General features: G+C 38.8%; 2 protein-coding genes across 5 annotated transcripts; both read right to left on the minus strand.

The window, feature by feature from the left end:
- Positions 1-132: 132 nt before the first annotated feature.
- Positions 133-4,375, minus strand: tarbp2 (TAR (HIV) RNA binding protein 2). Of its 3 annotated transcripts, XM_030133919.1 has the most exons (8): positions 4,145-4,375; positions 3,773-3,809; positions 3,076-3,390; positions 2,637-2,706; positions 2,394-2,511; positions 1,895-2,022; positions 1,445-1,640; positions 133-680 (listed from the first exon to the last, which is right to left on the minus strand). In XM_030133919.1, the coding sequence occupies exons 2-8, from the start codon at positions 3,802-3,804 to the stop codon at positions 523-525; spliced, it is 1,017 nt and encodes a 338-aa protein (XP_029989779.1). In that variant the 5' UTR covers positions 3,805-3,809; positions 4,145-4,375; the 3' UTR covers positions 133-522. The 3 variants fall into 3 exon arrangements, with proteins under 3 accessions (XP_029989779.1, XP_029989777.1, XP_029989776.1); XM_030133917.1 differs by lacking the exon at positions 3,773-3,809 and having other exon boundaries at positions 133-677; XM_030133916.1 differs by lacking the exon at positions 3,773-3,809.
- Positions 4,376-11,824: 7,449 nt separating this feature from the next.
- On the minus strand, positions 11,825-15,398 carry sp7 (Sp7 transcription factor). Of its 2 annotated transcripts, none has more exons than XM_030133914.1 (2): positions 15,304-15,398; positions 11,825-14,057 (listed from the first exon to the last, which is right to left on the minus strand). In XM_030133914.1, the coding sequence occupies exons 1-2, from the start codon at positions 15,337-15,339 to the stop codon at positions 12,708-12,710; spliced, it is 1,386 nt and encodes a 461-aa protein (XP_029989774.1). In that variant the 5' UTR covers positions 15,340-15,398; the 3' UTR covers positions 11,825-12,707. The 2 variants fall into 2 exon arrangements, with proteins under 2 accessions (XP_029989774.1, XP_029989775.1); XM_030133915.1 differs by having other exon boundaries at positions 15,319-15,395.
- Positions 15,399-22,022: the final 6,624 nt, after the last annotated feature.

Consider the following 22,022-nt stretch of genomic DNA (forward strand, 5'->3'; position numbering starts at 1 on the left):
ATTTTTGGTCTGCAGAGTCCTTTTCTCTCCATGTTTCAGCAGCACGGCAGAAACTATAAATTTAAAGTCCATCCATGTTTAAGTGAAGCACCAATCAGTGAAGGTTTCACATTCAATATTTAAAAAAAAAAAAAAAACCTCTTTAAATTTGCACCTTTATGTTGCATCAGGGTCTGGCGGAAGGATATGGAGCTGCACACACGACAAAATAAAATGCAAAGTAACTAGTGCATTTTAATAGAATATTGATTAATATGCAACGAGTAAAAGATGCATGAGGTTTTGGGCAACTAAAAACATCATTGGCAACAATTACAAATCAGCATAAATAAAAAAGGGACTCCAGGGTTGAATTTATGAACAGAAGTCACCATTGTCAAATCTGAGGTAATTCAGGTTATTAGAATTCATCACAAATTGTTACGGCCATTTCGCCAATAAAGATAAGTGCCTCTGTAGTCCGTGCAATTTTTTTTCATGGCACTGTGTGCTGGTCTCTGTGAAGGAAAATGACAAGTCCTATCACTTCCCTCCAGCCATGATTTTGAGGTACTGAAGTGCATTGTGGGCTGCATTGGCACGAGCTGCATCGATGCTTGGAGCAAAGCCGTGGCATACCGTGATTGGCTGCGTAGATAACTCCACCAGACACTGACAGAGGCCACTCAGACTGCGTTCTTCTGAAACAACAACAAACAAGAATGTTAGTATTATCACTCAACATTGATGGGTTTTGTCAATTTGCTTGAGAGGCAAAACCTAGTCCTGTTTTTACATTTTTCTATTGATATTTGCTCTTACACACATTTCTTTTGGCTACTTCATTTAAATATATTGCTTTGATTGTAAACCGCATCCTCTGTGTAATACTACATTACATATATACCTATTCAGTAGTGATTTATTTTAACAAAATATTGTTATTTTTTACAAAATGCAAAGAAATGACAATGGGTCATGCCAGGTCAAAATGCTAAAAAAGAAAATTTTGCAAAGTGTTTCTAAAAATGATATGAACTCATGTCTTAAAATAAAAAATCTTCATATATGAGTACTTCAGTTTTACCTCAAAAATATCCAAGCCAAACATTTTCCAAACTTAAATTGGATTATTTTTACTTTTCATTTTCAAGGGTCACCTTTTTCTAAGCACATATTTAGTTACAAGCCATTGTCCACCTTCCCACAGGCTGAAAGTACAAACTGTGGCAGCATGCCACTGCCAGTTACTTCCTCCATATCTGATGACAATAACAGTAACCACACAGAACATCTGTGAGGTATGCTGCCATTAAAATCTACTCATACATGGAGTAAACATGACTGAAGAGTGATGTTTTCATACTAAAGGAAGCCATCCATTTAAGCATGTTTATCTCAGGCACAATATAAAGTGTAAGTGTGATGCTAAGGCAGAGCTGAACAGTTCTGGATGTGAGGTTACCTAGATCCAAGTAACTGACGTCAAAACGCTGTTCAACAGACAGATCAGTCAGTAAAGAGCAGAAGTTGGAGTCAGATGGTATGCCCAGGGGATGGCTGCGGAGCTGGAGGATCTTCTCTCCAGCCGAGTTGCGTAGAGAGTCCCATGTGCAGCTGAAGCCTTTACTTTTACCTGACTCTGCTCTACTCCCCATGTGCTGTGAAGAGGATGTTCATAGAGGTTAATGGACACTCAATCTTGATCCACCACTAAGATTTACATATTTACATCAGCTGTGTATCTTGCATTTTTTGTAAAATCAATAAAATGTGCTTGAAAGATCAATTGTGAATGGGACAGATGGGATTCCCTTCCATGATGTTGTGACGATAAACAAAACTTTGTGGATTGTATATTTTTAAAAATGGCACAGTGCAGTACACCTAAAGTTCATATCTGAGGTTTTCTCACCATGGTGAACGTGTCATCTTCTGTGTCAGCATCGTTGCTCGTCCTCAGGTCGACTGGGACATCATGAATGCGTGATAACATCTTAGCTGCTGCATTTCTCTTAGCTAGCTTCTTTGAAGTACCACTTCCTGTGAAGATTAAAACTGTGATTAATGTTGAGCAATAAATAACCACAGATTGATGATAAGTTTAACTTTCTGATCTTCATTCACTAACATTATGACTAATCAACTTTTTTACTCATTGCTTAGCAGTGGCTTTAACTTTGCTCCTGAAACAGCAAGATTCTCCAAGGTCCTTGGAGACCCATAAGAGTTTGTGATTTACATACAATTAGTGCAGAAAAAAAATCTGCAAAAAAATTGTATGTATGACACTTCTCATCCCTGGCAGCTAACATTTTTACTTTTATTAGGAAAATTTGCATTATAATAAAAGTACATAAACCAGTATTTAGTATATGCTAGGCACACACTGAGAAAATGAAACATGAATGTACCAATTTCCACAAATCTCTCTACTCTGCACGTCATGGTGAACTCCTTGCGGTGCGCCGGTCCAGATTCTTGGGTCACAGTGTACTCTGGCAAACGCCATCCTTTCTGCACTACCAATTCCTGCCAGATAAATCCATAGACATTTGCATAAACGCACTTCAGCCTACAAAAATATTAACACAAAAATGGAAAAAACTCACTTAGAATTGATTATTTGTTAAACTGTAGACTTCTGTAAATCTCACCTGCAGAGCTCCTACAGGGTTACATTCAGACTGCTGAGAACTACTCAAGGTCTTCATGTCTGGCTGGGAACTGCAAAGGCAGAGAACAAAAAAGAAACACAGAAGAGGAATTAATGAAACCACAGCACAGGGAACTCCATGTCATATTTATTTAATGCTTCATTGTTGTGCAAATTGTACAGGTCTGTCTACCTGACACAAAATTACTACACATTTTGTACAGAGATGTTTCAAACATCTACAGTGTTTCACGTAATATTTACATATTCACAAAATAATGATATTAAAAAAAGAGGAATTTAGATACAGAGACAAAGTGATGACCATCATGAATACAATTATAAACAGAAGTGACTCAGATGAAAATCATTAATTTATTAATGCTTGCATGTTGTGCATTGAAGTGAAACCATAACAAATGTTTTGAACAAGGACTGACCTGTCTCCATCAGCAGGCACATCAACACCAATGAATCCGTCTACTCCAACACCAAGTCCAGCAGGACCTCCAAGGCCTCCTTTGAGCATCTTCAGAGCAGCCTCAGCTGCTTTGTGCTTGGCTGCCTTCTTGCTCGGCCCTTGGCCGGTGCAGTTGATCTCTCCGACGGAGACACGGAATGTAAAGTTGGGCTGGTGGGCCTGTCCCTCGGCCTTCAGCAGGTCATACACTGGGGTCTTGCCTATCCGCGTTCCATACTCCTGCAGCAGACTGATGGGCGTCTTTCCGGGATTCACAGCCAGCATTTGCTCAATACTGAAAGACAGAGCGTACGGACTTATGGAGAGAAATGTTGATTAAAGGACCTCAAATCTATTTCTTAGCTATCATTGATAACCTTTTTAATGTTCTTTCTTTTGGATGTTTTTCTGGTAATAAGGCTAAAAAACCCTTTGTCATAGGCATCTCCTATCAGGTAAACTCCAGTTTAAAACGTCACCACTTATTCATAACTTCACATAAGCTTAACAAGTGGATAACCACACCAGCAGTTAAATCCAACTCAACTAAGGCAGCATAATTAGCAACATAAATACTTTTGGGAATGTGTCAAACAGTAAAATCAATGACTATACAGTGCCAAGTTACAATGAAGATCTTTGTTATTGCCGTAATGTGGTTATACCTACAGTTATACCTGAATGTGTCTGTGTCTCTGGACCCAACCATTATATCTGTATATAAACAGTAAAATACGTTTACAATCCAGTGACTGACCATGTACCACCAAGACTTAATCTTCACTGATGAACTCAACTACACTGAATCAACAGTTGACCCAAATGTGATACTGTATTTAGCCAAAGGTCTGTCAACACTGAAACTTCACTCTTCGCAAGTCGATTTTATTTCATAGCCAGCTAAAGAGCACTTGGCCTAAACTTATCTTTGTATTATTACAGTGCAATAAAAGACTAATGGCGTATGCCAAAACACAAGTATAAAGTAAACACTGATAGTGCTTATTTAGCCTCCATGCTATGCTAGCTTAGCCCTTCTGCAGCTTCACCTGGAGCACCCGGAGTTTCTCTTCCAGCTGTCCGATGCTGTCTCGTCGTTCATTCCCTATTTCACGCAGACAGAGCCGAACGGTTTCGGATGGCAACTCCCCCCACCTTAAACAGACACCTGCTTTCATTAGACAAAGTTTTCCAACACAGATAACAAGGTAACAACATGTGAAGACTGGACGATTTTCCTCCGCTCAAACAAGACGTAGCGGAGTGCGTTTTGGAGCGTACGTATGACGTGTCACTCACTGATTGGTCTGACGAGCTTTGGATAGTTTAGTTTGTACACAGGGAAACACCGGTGCAGATCTCTTTTCTTTTCTTTTCTTTTCTTTTCTTTTCTTTTCTTTTCTCTCAGTTATTAGAAAAAACGACATTCTCCGTCTTTCTCTTCACTGTTGTGTTCACTTCAGTGTGTCTATTGGCATGTTATTAGTAATATTACCAGAACATCAAATTCCAACAATAATAATTCCAGTTATTTGCAACCATTTTTACCGAGGAACAAAAGCCATCAGCCTTCCATAAATAAGGCAGTTATATTAAAGTTAACTGGTAAATTACTGACATAGGCGATAATATTTTTCTGTGAACTCAGAAGGCTCATTCTCAATGTTACCAAGTACTGTACAGTGTTGTTTGTTTCCCCTGGACATTCTTTACATTTCTGAAAATTAGTGAGGAATTTATTTGTTTGAAAAAGGTGATGCAAGCATAAACAGACCGGTTTTTGCACCGATATCTTCCCTCATTTTCCTTCACCTAACACTCATTCTAATGAGTGCATCCTTGATGGAAGAGCTCCCTCTTTTAGTGTGTTCATTTAGAGTTTTGTCAACAACTTGCACACATCTATTTCTTGATCTGTGCTTTCTTCCTTCAGTATCCTCTTCTGTGCTCCTAGTCTATTTACCTTGTGCATCTTTATTGTGGTTTCTTCTGTTTTCTCTTTTGGTTTCAGAATAATGGCTCAGTGGTGAAGCATATTCATTGTTGACTAAATTCTATCCTTCCCTTCTCTTTTGTATATGTAGCTTATTCCCTGCCTTTGTTGTATATTTTCTTTGTGCCAAATAAAGCAAAAACCAGAAAATAGAATTAAACACCTACTCCTGTGCTTAAGTAAATAGTACAAGACTAGTCTTATTTTGGTTTGTTCACTGTTTGAGCAGATAGTTATTGTCAGTGCAGGGCTATTTCTGGCTGCTACCATGTAATATTGTTTGGTTTTGGTTTTGGTGAAGTTGTTTTGCAGGGTTGTAATGACACCATTGATCCAATAGAGGACGACAGTCAGTCATTAATCTGCCCCCACTGAAAACACCTCTGCCACCTGCTATGTCCACAACACTCCAACATGAACACATACTCAAGGTCATTGATTGGGTTGACTGACTTAAATCTAAAAATTTGGGTTTGGCCTGTGACATATTAAAATCAGTGCTGCATATCAAAAAATATATTAATAATACAATGAAGTAGTCTTTTTTCCATATTACAAAGTAATTTACATTATTAAGAAATGGAATAAGGCCATGTGATTAAGTTGGCTAACAAATATTTTGTCGGGAAAATGCAAATTACAGTGTTGAAAATCAACAAAAAGAAATTAAATGGTCATCCAACAAATACCAAATGATGATGAAAGAAAATACATATTTAGTACCCATTTGACAAATTTTGTCTGTAAATCGTTTTGATGTGAGGTTTAAGGAGATTTATGCAAGCAAAAAGCGAGATAATGAATTTAATTATAGTTTACATTAAAGACTGACATCTCTACTTACTTTGGCAGAGTATCTCAGTTTTGTATGGTTTCCTTTCCCTTAGTGAGTATCCACAGGAATCGCCCTACCCCTTAAAATCTTTGGACCCGAGGCTCAGGATCTCCTGCCCAACTTATATAGCAGAACTTCTATATAACATTTCAGTACTTTTTCCACCTTTCCATCATTTTCTTTATTTCTGCAGCTTGACAATTAATCCCACGATGGTTTGCTCATAAACCCCTGTTGGCCACTGTTGAAGCAGAGCTTGGATCCTGATGGCTTCATTCACTGGCAGCAGTGTGTCAGTGCGGATAAGCACTTTTAGCCAAATACAACACAAAGTGAACTGGCCATGACAATGAGTAAAGCTGTCTTCTACTTGAACTTTAAAGCCTACAATCAAAGCATCAGTATTTACCATTGACCAGGGTGTCCCCCTCTTACTGCTCATGATTCATAATATTCATACTTTCAGCATTGATTTGCCTTGTTTCCTGGGCCTTCATTTGTCAGCTTGAAAGCTTTAATTTATTGGTCTTTAACATGATAATGTAAGTGTTTTTATTGAGCTAGTGGTTAAATCACTGACTGAATGAGATCAGAAGTGCATGCTGTCGTAGCAGTCACAATATACTTCATCCTAAATGCATGCACACAGAGACACACATCCCCTAACACACTTTACTTTTCCCTTTCTTGGCCTGGTGTATGTGTGGTTCCTCGGTTGCCAAAATCATCAGTAGATATCTTCAACCATGGAGCTGTATGAATGCTCTTTTTCCCCTCCTTCCACAATATGATGTGTTTCCTTTTTTGTGTGTGTTTTGATCCTTCTCTTGCGGCCAAGCTGTGCTGTGGTGAGGCACGGGTTCGAGTGGCGCTCCTGTGTTATTTTTGGCAGCAGCAGTGGTTGGTGGCTGTTGAGGAGAGAGGAGACAGAAGGGGGATAGCATGAAGCCCAAAACCGAGGCTGTTTAAGGGATTTCTGTCTGAAGGAATTGCTTTGTAATGATCAGAGGCTCATTATGGATGTGTGCGTGTGTACACTCATGCATATACACACATACACAGGAAAGGCTGGCATGCACATTTAACACTTCACAAGCACCTCATATACATCTTCTCATTTATGGCCCACACACTCACTGTTGCTAAATAGCTAAACATGTGAAATCCCTGCTTTTGCATAGAAACACCCACATCTGTGCATTATCTAAATCTAACGGAAAACGTAAATATTTGGCCTCATTTTTGTGTTTTCATTACATTGGAACTATTTCTTTGTTTGTGCCTCTTTGTTAACGCTCTCTCTCCTCTGTGGGAGTCACACTGCTGCCTGCCCAGGCTACATGCAGTGTCAGACATTGATGCTCCTCCCTCTACGCTTCTGAAAACACCATTTGAAAAAGATTTTCTCCAACTCTATTCTTGGCCACAGATCAAGAGAACATTATTACTCTACTTTATTTATTTATATATTGTGGTGGTAATGTGTGTGAATGTATGCGTGCATGTATTTATATGTGTGTGTGAGCGGGTGAGTGATATGTAATTGTGTATGTATGTGTGTTAACCCACAAAGATATTTCAATTTCTTCTGAATATTAAATAAACATGCAGCAGCAGCTTCAGTGAAGCGCTGCCTGCCAGTGGGTTTTGGGTTGGATGGGTGGTGGTGCTGGTGGTGAAGGGGGAGTGGGGGTTTGTGGCCGAGGCTCTGGGGGGGTGAGGCAGCTCATGGTCAGGGCCCCCGCCGGACACACTGGCGCCTCGCGCTGGAGGACTTCTGAACCACCACACTCCTCCACCAAAACCCTGCCAACCCTGGCTCCCTGTTCCTGCTTCCAACCCAAATCACTCAGTTCTCTTTCTGCGTTTGACTCTCTCTCTCTTTCCCAGTCTGTCTCCCTGTCTCTCTCTCCCTGCTCTGTCTTTCCTCTGTGACTCCTTTCCCTTCTTTAGTTTCTCTGTTCAGTTGATCTTGTACTGATTCATTTGTTATTTGGCCGGGTCCACTCTCATGACTTAACCACTGTACATACAGATGCTGCCCTATCAGATTGTATGTTCTCTACCTTTTCTCTGGAGGGTTATGAGTTTTACATTTTCACTACGCATTCTCTGCACTGTCTCGCTCTTAAATCTCTTCCCTTTAAATGTTCCAAGGAAGTATTTAGTGGCTTGCGCTAAAAAAAAAAAGAAAACAAGAATGGTTTGGGCTGCATGTCAGTCAGAATACGATCAAGATAGTAAGCATTTTCAAAAGGAAAGAACAGTTTATGGGTGATCTATGTATTTGTAAGGATATTAAGTTATAATGGGCCATAAATTTTCTAATCTTTTTCCAACCATTTCCTAAGAACATATGGGAATTTTCCTTTTCATGAAAAAAACTTTGCACTGGAGTGAAAATCAACTAAGTCGTTCCTGGTTTGCTGTATTTCTGTCACTATAGATACATTAGATGATTCATTATTTTAATTCATGCACACTTTTGTTAATATTTATTTTCTAATTGTGATCAGTGATTGGCTAAAGTGTTTTATCTACACCTTATGGGCAAATGAAGTTATTCCAAATATCTTAGTTGCCCTACGGCTGTGTATAATTGAACTATGGATGTCAAACCTCCTAAGTACAGTGGATGTGTCTTTACGTGTCACACATGCAATTTTCTTAACTTAATTTTCCCCTGGAAGCAATTTGTCATCCGGAGGCCATTAAATGGGAAGCATATTATCTTTTTAAAGGGGCGCAGAGTCACCCACAAACCTCCCACAGTTCCTATAAACAAAATGGCCTCATTTAGTGGTGCATTTGGTGCATTGGACAGTAAGGGAGGATTCCCTTTAAACTTTAGAGGTGTTGCTATTCTAAAAAAGGTTTTGACATAGTAAACTGTTAGAAAATATGAAACGTTTGATGATGCAATTCACTCAAACCTCTGTTTGTTTGTCAAGGCTGAGAGGGTGGTCTAACCTCCATCACCACTGTAATAATGATTCAGATATAGTAGCACAGGGAGGAATGAAAGGGAGGAAGTTCTGGAGCAAGATGTAACTGTGTTGCATCAGTGAGGCTCAAAGGCGTGTTGCCAGAATGTGAAGTCAGTGCTACACATGTGAAAAGCAGGAGGATGCTCAATTATTCAGGCACATCTGGATTGTTTTGTACTTATTTAAACATGGTGCAGTTTCCTCCGCTAAAAAAGGTAAGTGATGGTTTAAAATGATAAGAAAGGTGGACACAAAGTACACCTGTGACTAGACTGACCTTTTTACCTCTTCTCCTCTGTTATCTGTTTGGTTTTCCTCTTGTGTTATAAAGCCTGACCTCCTCTGCTCTCCAGGTCATGTTATGGTTCACAAAGGTCACTTCACCTTTTCCCTTTACCAAGAAGCTTTATCTTGTTTTTCCTTATGACTGACTGCCGAGCCTCTGGGCGTGCTGACATTCTTCTCCCTTTCTCCCCCCATGCTACCACAGAGACCCACTCACACCTGCAGACACCTGTGCTTTTGTCCTGCTTCATGCCTCTCCCAAATCCCCCCGCCCTGCACACAGTGGTGGGGAGCAGCAGGCACCACGCCTGTGGCTATGTCAGAGCTCCCCATTGTTTTACTTGACCATTCAGTTAGCAACACATAATCGTAGGAAAAGGGGATTCATTAGGGTTTTGTTCAACACATCATGATGTTTTATCCTTTAAAGTTTAAAGAGCTGAAGTCTCCAAGAAAGTCGAAACTCCCTTGGGTAATTCATTAAGCATAAGTTTGTGTAACTCATCAAGTCTTAACTAAACACTGCATGAGTGATTGTTTCAAAATTGCTTCTTTATGTTGGAAATGGGCTGTGTGATGGCTTTAACAGGTGGGTCTGTGATCCTCTGGAACAACCTTTTTAGTCTTAACAAGTCTGTGTGTTGAAGTGATTTGATTTGTGCATACAGGGGCACAAGTGGGCAAACCATATGGAACAGATTGTCCAGCTTCTGCTTTTGCCCCTATGTGTCATTGCATGTATATTTTTCTTTTTATGACCTTATTTGAAGCAACACTTAATGTTTCCTGGCTTTCTAAATAAAAGAAGTAAAAATAAAGTTAAGGCTATGCCACCACAACTGCTGAGGGAGTGTATTTAAAAAAGACAGAAAACACCAGTAGCAGCAGAGGTTTTAAAAGCCACTGACCGTCTTCTTAACCCCCCACCCTCTCTCGTTGGCCTGACACACCCTACCCATACCCGATTCCCCCTGTTCTCCTTTTATGTTGTGGACTCGACCGTGCGCCCACTTCAGACCACCATAAACATGTCGGTCCCTGATGACAGAGTCGGCCCAGGGACGTTTTATATAAATTGACCTCAACTACAGCTCATTAGAAGCCCTAAATTGGAACCATGCAGCCTGGGAAGTGTAAATGTTACAACAGGAGCGTCAGTAGTTTCAGGGGGGGTTCCAGCTGTACAGGTCTCTTCTTCACTTCTGTGAAACTTACAACATTTTTTCCACCTGGATTTCTATGCATCATTTTGACAGGCTCCTACAACTCTTCAGAACATTTTCTGAGTCTTTTGTTCTATTTAAAATGTTATTACAAAGGTCTCTCACATATAAACATTTTCTCATTTACTCAGACGCACAAAACACATCTGTTACAGGCACTTATGTAGTTTTTCCTAAAGCTATCTTCTGATGTAGAGTGGGCAGTCCACCCACCTCAAGTATTTTTATTAGTCTGCAATAGCATGAATGACCTGACAGGAAACACAGAAGCACGGAAAGACAAGCAAGTGCCACTTGCCGTGACTTAAATTTGGGCAAGAACAAACACAGGACAGCGGCTGGAGTTTCAATGAAGGGATCATTTGGCTGCGAGTGGAAAATACCTGTTGGTCAGCCCACCTTTGTATATCCTCATCCCATCTTTCTTCCTGCATCCACCCTTAATTGGGGTCCTTTGTTTGACCGCCTCCCTCAATAAACAATACAACTGCAGCTCCCCTGTCCTAATGCCCTCTTCGCCTCTCTGCTGACTCTACTGGAGCATCGCTCTCAGTAATTACCCCTCTCAAACTGGAGAGTGGAGTAATTGTCTTGAGTGTAACTACAGTGGCTCCCTGAAAGGGGGTCATTGTGTGCAGCTAAGACTTCACTTCAGTGGATGGCTTTGTTTGTGCAGCAAAAGATAATGAAAGTATTTGCTTGGCCGTGCGAGGTGGAAATATAGTAAGATATGAAAAGAATGACAGTGAGTGAAGAGAGGTGAAGTGAGTGAGGAATGGACACGTGTGGCACATTGTGCTTCAAAATGACAGAACAACTGCTTTTCAGTCTGAGATCTTTGACAAATAACACCAGCAAATGAAATGATATGGAAATTTCTTTACTTTTAGAAGCACCAAGAAATTGTCATGATTTCACACCATAACTCTTACATGTGTACCTTTTTGCTGGTTCCATGCTTTATCTCTATTTACAGTAAATTAAAACCCACATTTCACAACAAGTCAGAAAAAGTAGCAGTTCAGTTCTACCATGAGAGAAATTTATGAACGAAAAATGAAGCTCTCATGTTTATGTTTCTTTTAACTAAAGCAACATAGACATTTTCCTCACTGTCCAAAGTTACATCAAATATAGAAAATACATAAAAAAAAATTAGAAAAATAGCACACCTAACAATAATCTATATATTGTTGTAAATATATAGTCTTTGCAAACAAGGAAAAGCCCTTATTAATTACTTTGCCAGGTGTGGAAGACTTCACAATTAAAAGATTATATAGAAATAGTTTACACGCACATCTAACTTCAAGATCTATAAATAAATCTTTAAAAACATAGCCCCAAACTCCATGTTAAAACTAATAAATAGAAAAAAAAATCTTAATTTAATGCATTCTATTTTCTTTTTTTTTTGGCCAGCTTCAACTATCTTGCATTTATTCAGGCACTATATTTCCTGCAGCATGCAGGATCATCTTCCATGTGTATAATTTAAGACATAAATTAGATTATTTACTGTATGTAAATATGAAATTAAATTAGACATAGTAAGAAGCAAACAAAAGTGAAATCCAAAACCTTTTTTTACAACACAATGTCTTTGGCAACAAGAAGCAGTAAAACTGTCCATTGATTGTTTCAAGAATAATGAAAAAGTATCAAAGTACAGCTGTAAATCAGATTTTTCTCAAGGCATGCAATGCTCCATCAACTCCATCCTCATTCTAACCCTAAGTATTGTTCTAAAACTACTTTCCTTTTGCGGCCTCAGAGCTCTTTTCCTTCTGCTTTTGCAGATTAAATTTCCCCAGTGGTTTGTCTCATTTGAAAGGCAGAATATGAGTGTAGGCTACAAAATGTGCATGGGCATGTTTAGATTAGTGTCTTTATGTCTGCATGCAGGTATATCGTAGTGTGTGCTTACATGCATGTTTGCATAAAGCATGTCTGTATATTTGTTCATAGTTACTTCCATGCATGTGTATTTTAAAATATAATAGTTGTGTGTCTCTGTGTGAATGCATTTCAGTGTGCAGGCATGTACACTTCCGTGCTTTCTTTTGTTTGCATGCTTATATGTGTATGTGTGTGGTCCAGAGAAAATTAAGTGATTGCTACCTGCAGCATGCTCAGTCACTTATCATATTAAGTCTTTCAAAACATGGTCTGAAATCCTTCGTATTTGTTCAAATAAAACACTGTCTCTGTATTTTAAGGATGACTGTTTTGCCATTACTGACAAATGCACCATGTCTCAAAATAGCACTGTAAAGAACCGTAATAAAGTTAAATCTCCAACAGTCCACTGCTGCTCTCAACTCCATTAGGTGTGCCAGTTTTCTCATCTCCGTTGGTGATTGGGTCAGCGACAGGATTAGTGGGAACAGCGCTGGTGCTCAGCTCTGTGGTCTCTTCACTCCGAGGATCTGCATCTCCCTCCACAGCTACAGCCTTCCCCTGCAGTGCAGAATCTGCATGGGTCTTCTGGTGCTTGGACAGGTGGTCACTGCGTGTGAAGCGCTTGTTGCACAGTAGACAGGTGAACTTCTTCTCTCGTGTGTGGGTGCGCACATGCCTCTCCAGTTCATCTGAACGGGTGAAACGCTTTCCACAGAACAGCCAGTTGCAAACAAAGGGCCTCTCCCCAGTGTGCCAGCGCAGGTGGGCTTTGAGATGTGAAGCCTTGCCGTAGACCTTTCCACAGCCCGGGATGTGGCAGCTGTGGACAGGCTTCTTCCTCAGGGATGCAGCTGATGCACCCAGCCTCTCCAGCTCCTGGCAGTTGGGACAGTCACATGAAGACCTGGTGGGTGTACCCCCTCCACTGTAGCCTCCTGATCCCCTTGCAGGCTTTAAGCCCATTTGGCTCTCAATTAACCCTGCACTTGGCACAGGCTTGGGCTTGTACATGTCCTGAGGCAGCATGTGCTGGGAGGGCTGGAGGAGGTGTGAAGAGGAGCCCAGTCCCACAGAAGGGTAAGGAGCCGGGTTTAGGGGGGTAAAGTCGGTGCTATAACTGGGAAGCTGTGGGCTGAGTGAAGCTTGGGGTGCAACAGGCTGCAGGGAGGCCTGCAGACCCCCATCTGACTGGGGCTGGGTTGCTGACAACCAGTTGGAGTTGGGATGGACGTCCCACCAGGAGGACGTGGCATTCGCTGGAGCAGCAGTAATGCCGGGGTGGATGCCAGCCTTGTACCAGGAGCCATAGGGATGCGTCATATCCAGTGATGTATAGACACTGGTGAGGCAGTCGGCCGTAGCGTGGGCCTTGGACACTAAAAGAGACGGGTCCTGGGAGACTGAGGTCTGGAAAGAGTGGGAGAAAGGGTTATATTCTGAAGTATAGCCTCCGGCTGAGGGAGGGGGGCTTCCAGTGGGGGTAAGCAGCCCGCCGCCTCCTCCTCCTCCAGCTGTGGTGAAGGAGCCAGTGTAGGAGTCCGCCAGGCCACTACCGTCTGCGGTTCGCCCGTTTTTAGCTGTCTGAAGGTCAGAGGTCATGGTGTAGGGCTTCTTAACTGGCGTAGTGCTGCCGGTCTTACCGGGTGTCGCTGAATCCCTGACGGGGCTGGTGCTGCCAAACTTGTTACAGGTAGCAGTTAACATAGCCAGGGGACTGGAGCCATAGCGTGTGTCTTCCTGACAAAGAGGAGACAAGGGGGAAAATGAGACTGTCTGTCTACAGGAAATGGCTGCTTGCTGCCGCTGCTTCTGTCAGTGTCAACTCTAATAAAAAACTTATGTCTGACTGCCACCGCTGGCTTTTTCCTGCTCTCTCCATTTTCAAAGTGGTCAGGCCAATTTCAAGCAGTGAATGTTTATGCTTGTGAAAGTTCTGCTCTGCTCAGCAGAGGAATTCCCTCACTCTTTTGTTTCATTTAAACCACTGTCTACAAGCTATTCTTAAATTGGCGTTGATGTTTCAAGTTTTTCATTTGCCCTCTCAACATGATGTGCATATACTGAATAACAATACAAAACCGGTGCATTAATTGTCAGATATGATTTAAGGAGCCACCATGGTGTTAGAAATGTTTGACAATGTGATGCTACACTGTGGCAAAACTTTCTTTCTCTGTTTTATTTGGTTTTCTTCATGATTTTTATACGAGATCATCTTGGTTAACCTCATGTTGATCATCAAATGATTCTAAATACATTCAAATTCCATTTGTTGTCTTGAGCTCCGCTGTGAAACAAAAACAGAAAATGTTTTCTTTATAGTGTTGTTTTTTTGTTTTGTTTTTTTTACTTTTTTTATGTCAAATGACTAAATCCACAGTGTCTTTTTACATTGTATTTATGGAAATATGTAATTAAAGTCACCATAATGTGGGTATAATTTTATTTCTATTCAGTCTGTGTGTTATTTTCAGTTTATGCTGGCACCGCTGTGTGTTAAATTCCACTCTCCCTGATAAGACCAGTATGTTACTGGATTATCTGAAACTTTGAGCTTTTAGAGCATACCATTACATGATCTCTTGTATCTATAACTGAAAACAATCTCTTAGCAGTGAAGCAGACCTTGTCTAAAATGATCTGAGTTTTCTTAGTTATGTTCAATTTAATAAATATGCCTAAAGTGAATGTAAAGTGATCTTTGCAAAGGTGTAGATGTTAACAAATAACTTCCACTCTACTGAGCAAAACTGTCAGCAAATCACCCTTCCTTTAAATAACCCAGCATCAGGAATAAAATCAGTCATAATTTTCCATATCCCATTGTGTCACGTATTTATATTTAGTCTTATGTGGTTTTTCTAACTCTTGGATGACTACACCTCTTTCACTCAAACTTCATAATAAACTGGATTTTCATTAACATTCATAAATGTCATAAATGAAGCAAGAAGTAGAAAAAAAAAAAAACAGATCTACTTACAATTACATTCCCTACCTCCAGAATAGATGCGGCCATCCCTGAGAAACAAAATCCTAAGGAAGCTGAGGGGAGTGGGAGAAGCGCAGCTCTGAGTCCCGGGACAGTTTGGGAGAAGTCGGGCTCTAACGCGGGGAAGTGTTTTGAGGCACGGGGAGCCCGCCCCCTAATTACAGGCTCTGGCCTCTTTGAAGACTCACTAAGAAGCAATAAAAACTGAGAGATGGGGGGAAATGGATGGAGATTGGTGGATAAAAAGAGGACATCCCACCTCCCCAAACAGAGAGTGTCGAATCATTTTTCAACATAAATGCATGAATGGGTTGCTCATCAATCACCATGTGGACATTATATTTCAATTTCACTGGCATTATTTTTTCCACTGGGATTAGGCCAGTGCAGCCTGAAGGAAAAGACTCTACATTTAACATAATCTCACTGAGAATTATCTTTCGAGTCGGATATCTCTGTAAAGAAAACTGATAGTTTAGAGCCACTGTAAATTATCTTCAGGTTATTAGACATATTACTGCAGCAGCACTTTGAAGAAGAGGTGAAAAAGAGACTTAAGAGCTCACCCAGAGCTCCTAAGAGAGAGGAAAAATAACAAAAAAAGTACATGTAGCCTCGGCCTGCGCCACATAAATCAAAAATTAAACTGAACTGAGTCTGTGGTTTCTGTTGGAGATTTTATTATACTGGTTTCAAGCCTCTTTCTGGTTCCAATATTCTTAAATGCAGTTAACTGCCTTTTTAGACATTAGCTGTGATGGTTAAAGAGGCTGAACTACACAGACAAGCGGAGGGGAAAAAAAGATCAAGTCATTAAATAAAATAAAGGAGAGATTATCACATCAAATAAAATGAACTCAAATGGCCTATTCATGAGGGAATAGACTGGCTGCAGATTGTTTCCTCCAGTAGGACATTTGATAAAAAGAAGAAGAAATAAAGAATGAACGCTAACAAAAAACTTAGAGAAAAGTCTGGCAGAAATAAAGCGGTATTTCCAAATCATGAAAAATCTTGATATTGTTATGGTTTTGATGTTGTGTTTTATGCTTGGAGCACAGTTATTTCATAGGAAAGTAAAAAAAAAAAAAAAAAAAAAAAATATATATATATATATATATATATATATATATATATATATATATATATATATATATATATATATATATATATATATATATCCAAATTGTTTTGACTTACCAGCTCAAAATTCACATCATTCGCTTTATGTATGTGAGACAATGGTTTCATTCTTATTCCCTCTTACTGAACTTTACTTTAAAATCATGATAAGAATAATAACCACAGTCACTGATGATAAGGATAATGTCAGAATAATTCGATAACTATTTAACCCTTTATCGGGCAAGTGACTATTTTTGGTAATTTCTGCACACATTTCAAAAAAAGTGACAGTAACAGTTACAATGAGGACAGTGAGGCAATTATCTCAGGTCCAATGTGGTCTACAGGGTCTGTAAGGTCCACCTCTGCATGATGTGTACCTGCTTTGTTAGGTACCATGAAGTAATGGTACTAATGTAAAGAATGATGTTCAAAGGGATAATGTGGATGTGGACAGGGGTCTGGAGCAGCACTTATGTTGTTGTAATGTTCTAAAAGTGATGTTCCTTTCACCTTACATGTGTTTTTCTTGTATTTTTTAGATTTACTTCTTGGATTTTTTGTTTTGTTTTGTTTTTGTTTTGTTTTTTTGCCAATTACAGTTAAGGAACCAAATATGGTAACTTCACTGACCTTGATTTTCTACATGACAATAAAAAAAAAAAAAAAAAATCACAAAAGTAATGAAGTCTTATTATGTCCTCCAACAACACATGTTAAATTTCAGAGTATTTCTATGAGTGACCTATAGAGGGTTAACTTATGTTTTTTCATGGGGAAAAATAAAAGCATTCTGCTTGTTTTTAATTGGTTTAGTTAAAGTTTGTAGATACATAACTATTGCCACATTAACTAACTTTTACTGTATTTTACTTTTACTATTACTATGCTGTTTTACTTTCACACTGTAATCTATAAAGCTGGAATCATTTTTTTCCCCAGGTACAATGATTACATACAGACACCCAGTTCAGCTTTATCTATCAAGAATAAATCACATTATCACAATCATTTCATGGGAACAGGTAAAAATATTTTCTCCCAATTTTGTGAGCATAAGTATAGAAACAAATATGTGATAATCATGTTAGTTATATTAAAGATACAGTCTGTAAAAAGCACATATTATTATTGAATTCATTCAAAATCATTCACAGTAAAAAACATCCACAAATAGTACTATAAACATTATATTTATTTGTCTATTTAAAAGAGAGTTAAAAGCAATATAAATGAGATGAATGTATTGTGATCAAGTATTTTAAAATCTATAGTTGCATTTAGTAAACTGTTTATTACATGTGCTTTTATTAATTAAACTTTGTGATTTGTATGTCCTAAAGGTGCATGTGAACAGATGAACTTTTTCTTTAAATCGGGATGATCTCTGAGGTGTTCTACCCGAGAGGAGCGTTCCCTTCGATCAATTTAATTTATTGGTTGAAAAAGTCAGACTTTACTTTCAATCTTGAGACAGATTCTCAGCGCCTTTTTGTGGGCGTCTCGTTTTCTGAAGGAGAGCACAGAAGATTAAAATTGTTGTCAAAAATAAACATATAATTTCTATCCTTATTTTCTCCTCAATTACAGGGCATGGTCAGAGCTGGGCTTGTCGTTCTGGAGAGTCTGGCCCTCACATGAACACAGCGGCTATATTTGGCAGTCTGCTCTCCAACTGACCTTCATCGCTTTATTTTCTTATTCCAGAGGGGTGTGTAGAAGAACAAAGGCTGCTACACGCAACAGTTTACACTGTCACACACTCCTACAGGATTACACTCACAGTAAAATCTATCTATCTATCTATCTATCTATCTATCTATCTATCTATCTATCTATCTATCTATCTATCTATCTATCTATCTATCTATCTATCTATCTATCTATCTATCTATCTATCTATCTATCTATCTATCTATCTATCTATCTATCTATCTATCTATCTATCATGCCAAAATCCTCACAGATACTAGATTTACGTGGCAATCTTTTGACACATTTTGAGGCATTTCTTTCCCCTCTCATTTGGCACATGGCCTCTGCTGGTGTAAGTCTTTAAGTGAAGTGTTCCTTTTCTTCTTAAGGTTCATTAATGCTTTACATGTAAGTGAAATGAGAGGGGAGCTAAAAACGTGCCTATAGTGTTGCAAAGTGGTCTGCAAGGGCCGCTTTTCCTCATTTTTATAAGACTTGTAGTAGTCTAAAACTTTGGCGTGTTCTCATTTACAGTTCTCTTCAAAAGACAGCAAGTGAGATCTATAATTAGAGAACACGTTAAACAGCCTCTTCAAAAAGCTTTCTCTGCTCTATTTACTATTTTCTGCCCTGTGTGGTTTAGATTTTTGGGTATGTACAGTAGGCAAAGCGGGCTTGATGAACCTTTGGGCACTGGGTGGGCACAATTATACTCCCCAGGGTTGATTATATGTTTCACGTGGATCATTTTCTAACTAATTTCTTGCTTTTTGTCCATATGACAACCATAAAATAGTGGTAGTTCCAGATTTGTGTTTCCTCTTTACAATACTCAGGGCTGAGTCAATACAGTGCAAACCAACAACACATTTCTCCATCAAAAGGACATAGGTGACAGCAGGACACTCTTGTTGACAGTAGAGAAAAAGGGATTCCATTGTTGATAAAACAAATTAATTTGTCCACGTGTGTTTCCTAACTCATTAGTCATTGCTTGATTAAAAATGAAGCGGTATCTTCATCTAATGCAATATTTTTGACATATCGTTAACCTCATAACATAATTCCCTGAGCAATATTTTTGGCTAAATTGTGATATCTGTGTGACTTTACTCTCCTGATACTGCTGCTTCATTTTTGCATCATTTGCTATGACTTGAAAAAAATATGACTTAGGCTTATGCAATGAGGCTAATGATATGAAAGCTGTTTTCTTTGACTTATAGGTTCATCTGTTCCACTTAAGTAGGTGATAACATACATGAAACTCAAATATTGATTTTGCTCCTTCTTTTTAATGTATAGACAGTTTCCCTCAAAGCATTATGGGTAAATGTTCCGGCAAACACCTTACATTTTTTGTTGGATGTCTCTTCGAGAACCTCTACTAAGAGCAAATATTATGTTTTACTTTTAATTTGAGGAGTGTATTTGATATTGATTGTAGTGAATGTAAAAATGTATTTATTTTTTTGGTAATAAGCGTAAACTGATCTTAAGACAATACAAGGTTGATATGCTGCACATACAGTCCTCATAATTTCTTGTGGTGCTGATGGTGCCAATCTGCCATAAAACTGTAGGACAACTTTTGGACAGTCATCCTTCTCCTGTAAGAGTATTAAACTCTAGAACTCACTGCCATCAGAAATAAAATCCATCTCAGAGTTTAAGATGTTCACCACCAGAACCAAAACCTGGTTAAAGACAAAACACAACTGGTCTTTTCTATAAATATTGTGTATATTGTGCAGAAGAGTGAGTGAATGAATGCCTCATATCATATAAAGGCAACACTGGATTATTGAATTGTACAGTATGATTGTTTTAGATGATGTATATTATATTTCATATTGTACTGCAATGTTGTGGAAGAGCCCAACTGGAGACTGGAGTCGAGAATTAGCACTAGCTATAAACTCTATATGCATCACATCAGCTGCAACTATGTTTGACTGCATTGTCCCAGTCAAATAAATAAAATAAAAAACTAATTTCAGATTATTTTTGGACTCAGTTTTCTCTTTATGCATTGATATGTGTACTATATACTGATGTATGAGTTATCACTTTGCTTGCTCACTTGTACATTTGATTATCATTGGCAGAACATTTGTCATTTTTTAATAAAATGCTTGAGTTTGGTTAGAAAACAGGGAGCAATAAAAGTGTCTCCAAACTGTGTTTCAGTAACTTTTCCATGCAAATCTTGTCAGGTCATTTAGCATTGGTCACGTTTTTGTCTGGTTGCTCAGCGCTTTGGAGAATGAAACCACTCCCATGGTGGAAGTGAGGCTGCAATTTGTTTCCCTAACATATTTATGGTTTATAGAAGCGTTTGGTCTTGGGGGCCAAGGACATTCAGGTGTACAGAGATGGTGACACATTCACTGGTGGAGATGAATAATGATGTAAACTCATGCTAAAGGGCCTCATTACTCTCTAACCACAGATCAAAATGTGTACAGTTAGTGCCTGACTCACTAAAACAAGTGGTTGACTGTTAATCCGCTGTGGAAAGTGCACTGAGTATCAGGGAAAAAAATAAATAAAATTGTGGTAGGTGCTTCACTGGTTCGAAAATACCAAATGTGTGTAAAAGAATCAGGTGCTCATCATGGATAGTTGGTGAAATGCATGCTGAGAGTTCAGCGTAGATGGTTTTCTTTCCAGGACTAAGTGAACAACAGGAAGGAGACACTGGTTTATTTAAAATACACACAAGAAAAAAGGCAGCCTAGAGTCTTTTCTGGAGTGTGATGTGAGTTTAAAGATTGACTAACTATTTTGCTAGATGTCAAACATACAGTACTTGGACAGAAAATGACAGAAAATTAGTAAACCGACGCAGAACTGGACATAGATGCACCTTAAACCTTGAAGTACATTTTATTTATTTATCATTTGACATTGAATCGTGTGGTGCTGTAAACCTGTTTGTCGTTTGTGCTGAACCAAGGACAGTATTTTGCTAAGTTTAGGGGTGACTCTGACAGCAGGCAGCTACCCCCTCTCCACAGACCACCACTACATACAAAAGCCTCTCAAAGCATCAAAACAAAAAATAAATTGACTAGAGGGGATTTTAAAAGTCTGTTGTACTTGTAGTGAGATATTTTCATTTTGCTATTAACACTTTTTTTTGATTTAGTGATTTATTCCAAACATGCAATGAAATTTAACATATATGCGAACAAGCAAAACATACATAATAATACAAATATCAATAATCATAACAATCTTAGACAGAAGAACCGCACAATAGTTCCATTTACATGTCTGAAAAGGGGTGGGAAGAAATGCAACTTATTTAATCCCACCCCCTCCCCATAAAACATTATTAAACATATATATGTCCCTCTTCCTTTTACATTACTCTTTTCTATTTATATATCTCTTCACACACACACACACACACACACACACACACACACACATACACACTCATTCGTCCATATACACATACATACATCCATACATTCATACATATACCCACAACATACAAGCACACATACACACATACAAATAAACATATAATATTTTACCTACAGGGTGGGGAAGCAAAATTTACAATATTTTCAGGCAGGTATTGAAAGACTGTGTATGACCAATTAGTTTATTGAAAGTCATGAGAATTTATTTGCCACAAGAAAATTTATATAATAGAAAATGTTTTTATTCTATGTGTCCTCCTTCTTTCTCAATAACTGCCTTCACACGCTTCCTGAAACTTGTGCAAGTGTTCCTCAAATATTCGGGTGACAACTTCTCCCATTCTTCTTTAATAGTATCTTCCAGACATTCTCGTAATAGTTTTGCTCATAGTCATTCTCTTCTTTCCATTATAAACAGTCTTTATGGACACTCCAACTATTTTTGAAATCTCCTTT

The sequence above is a fragment of the Sphaeramia orbicularis genome, chromosome 5 (assembly GCF_902148855.1).
Source record: "Sphaeramia orbicularis chromosome 5, fSphaOr1.1, whole genome shotgun sequence".
Lineage (NCBI taxonomy): Eukaryota > Metazoa > Chordata > Actinopteri > Kurtiformes > Apogonidae > Sphaeramia > Sphaeramia orbicularis.

What these genes read in the sequence shown, in the direction of transcription:
- tarbp2 (XM_030133916.1), bottom strand. Translation starts at nt 4,197, where the DNA reads ATGAACGACGAGACAGCATCGGACAGCTGGAAGAGAAACTCCGGGTGC. An exon ending in AGAGAGATTTGTGGAAATTG is followed by an intron (nt 2,023 to 2,393) that starts GTACATTCATGT and finishes TAATCTTCACAG; the next exon opens with GAAGTGGTACTTCAAAGAAG. An exon ending in CGTCAGTTACTTGGATCTAG is followed by an intron (nt 681 to 1,444) that starts GTAACCTCACAT and finishes TTGTTGTTTCAG; the next exon opens with AAGAACGCAGTCTGAGTGGC.
- sp7 (XM_030133914.1), bottom strand. Translation starts at nt 15,339, where the DNA reads ATGGCCGCATCTATTCTGGAGGTAGGGAATGTAATT. An exon ending in TGGAGGTAGGGAATGTAATT is followed by an intron (nt 14,058 to 15,303) that starts GTAAGTAGATCT and finishes CCTCTTTGTCAG; the next exon opens with GAAGACACACGCTATGGCTC.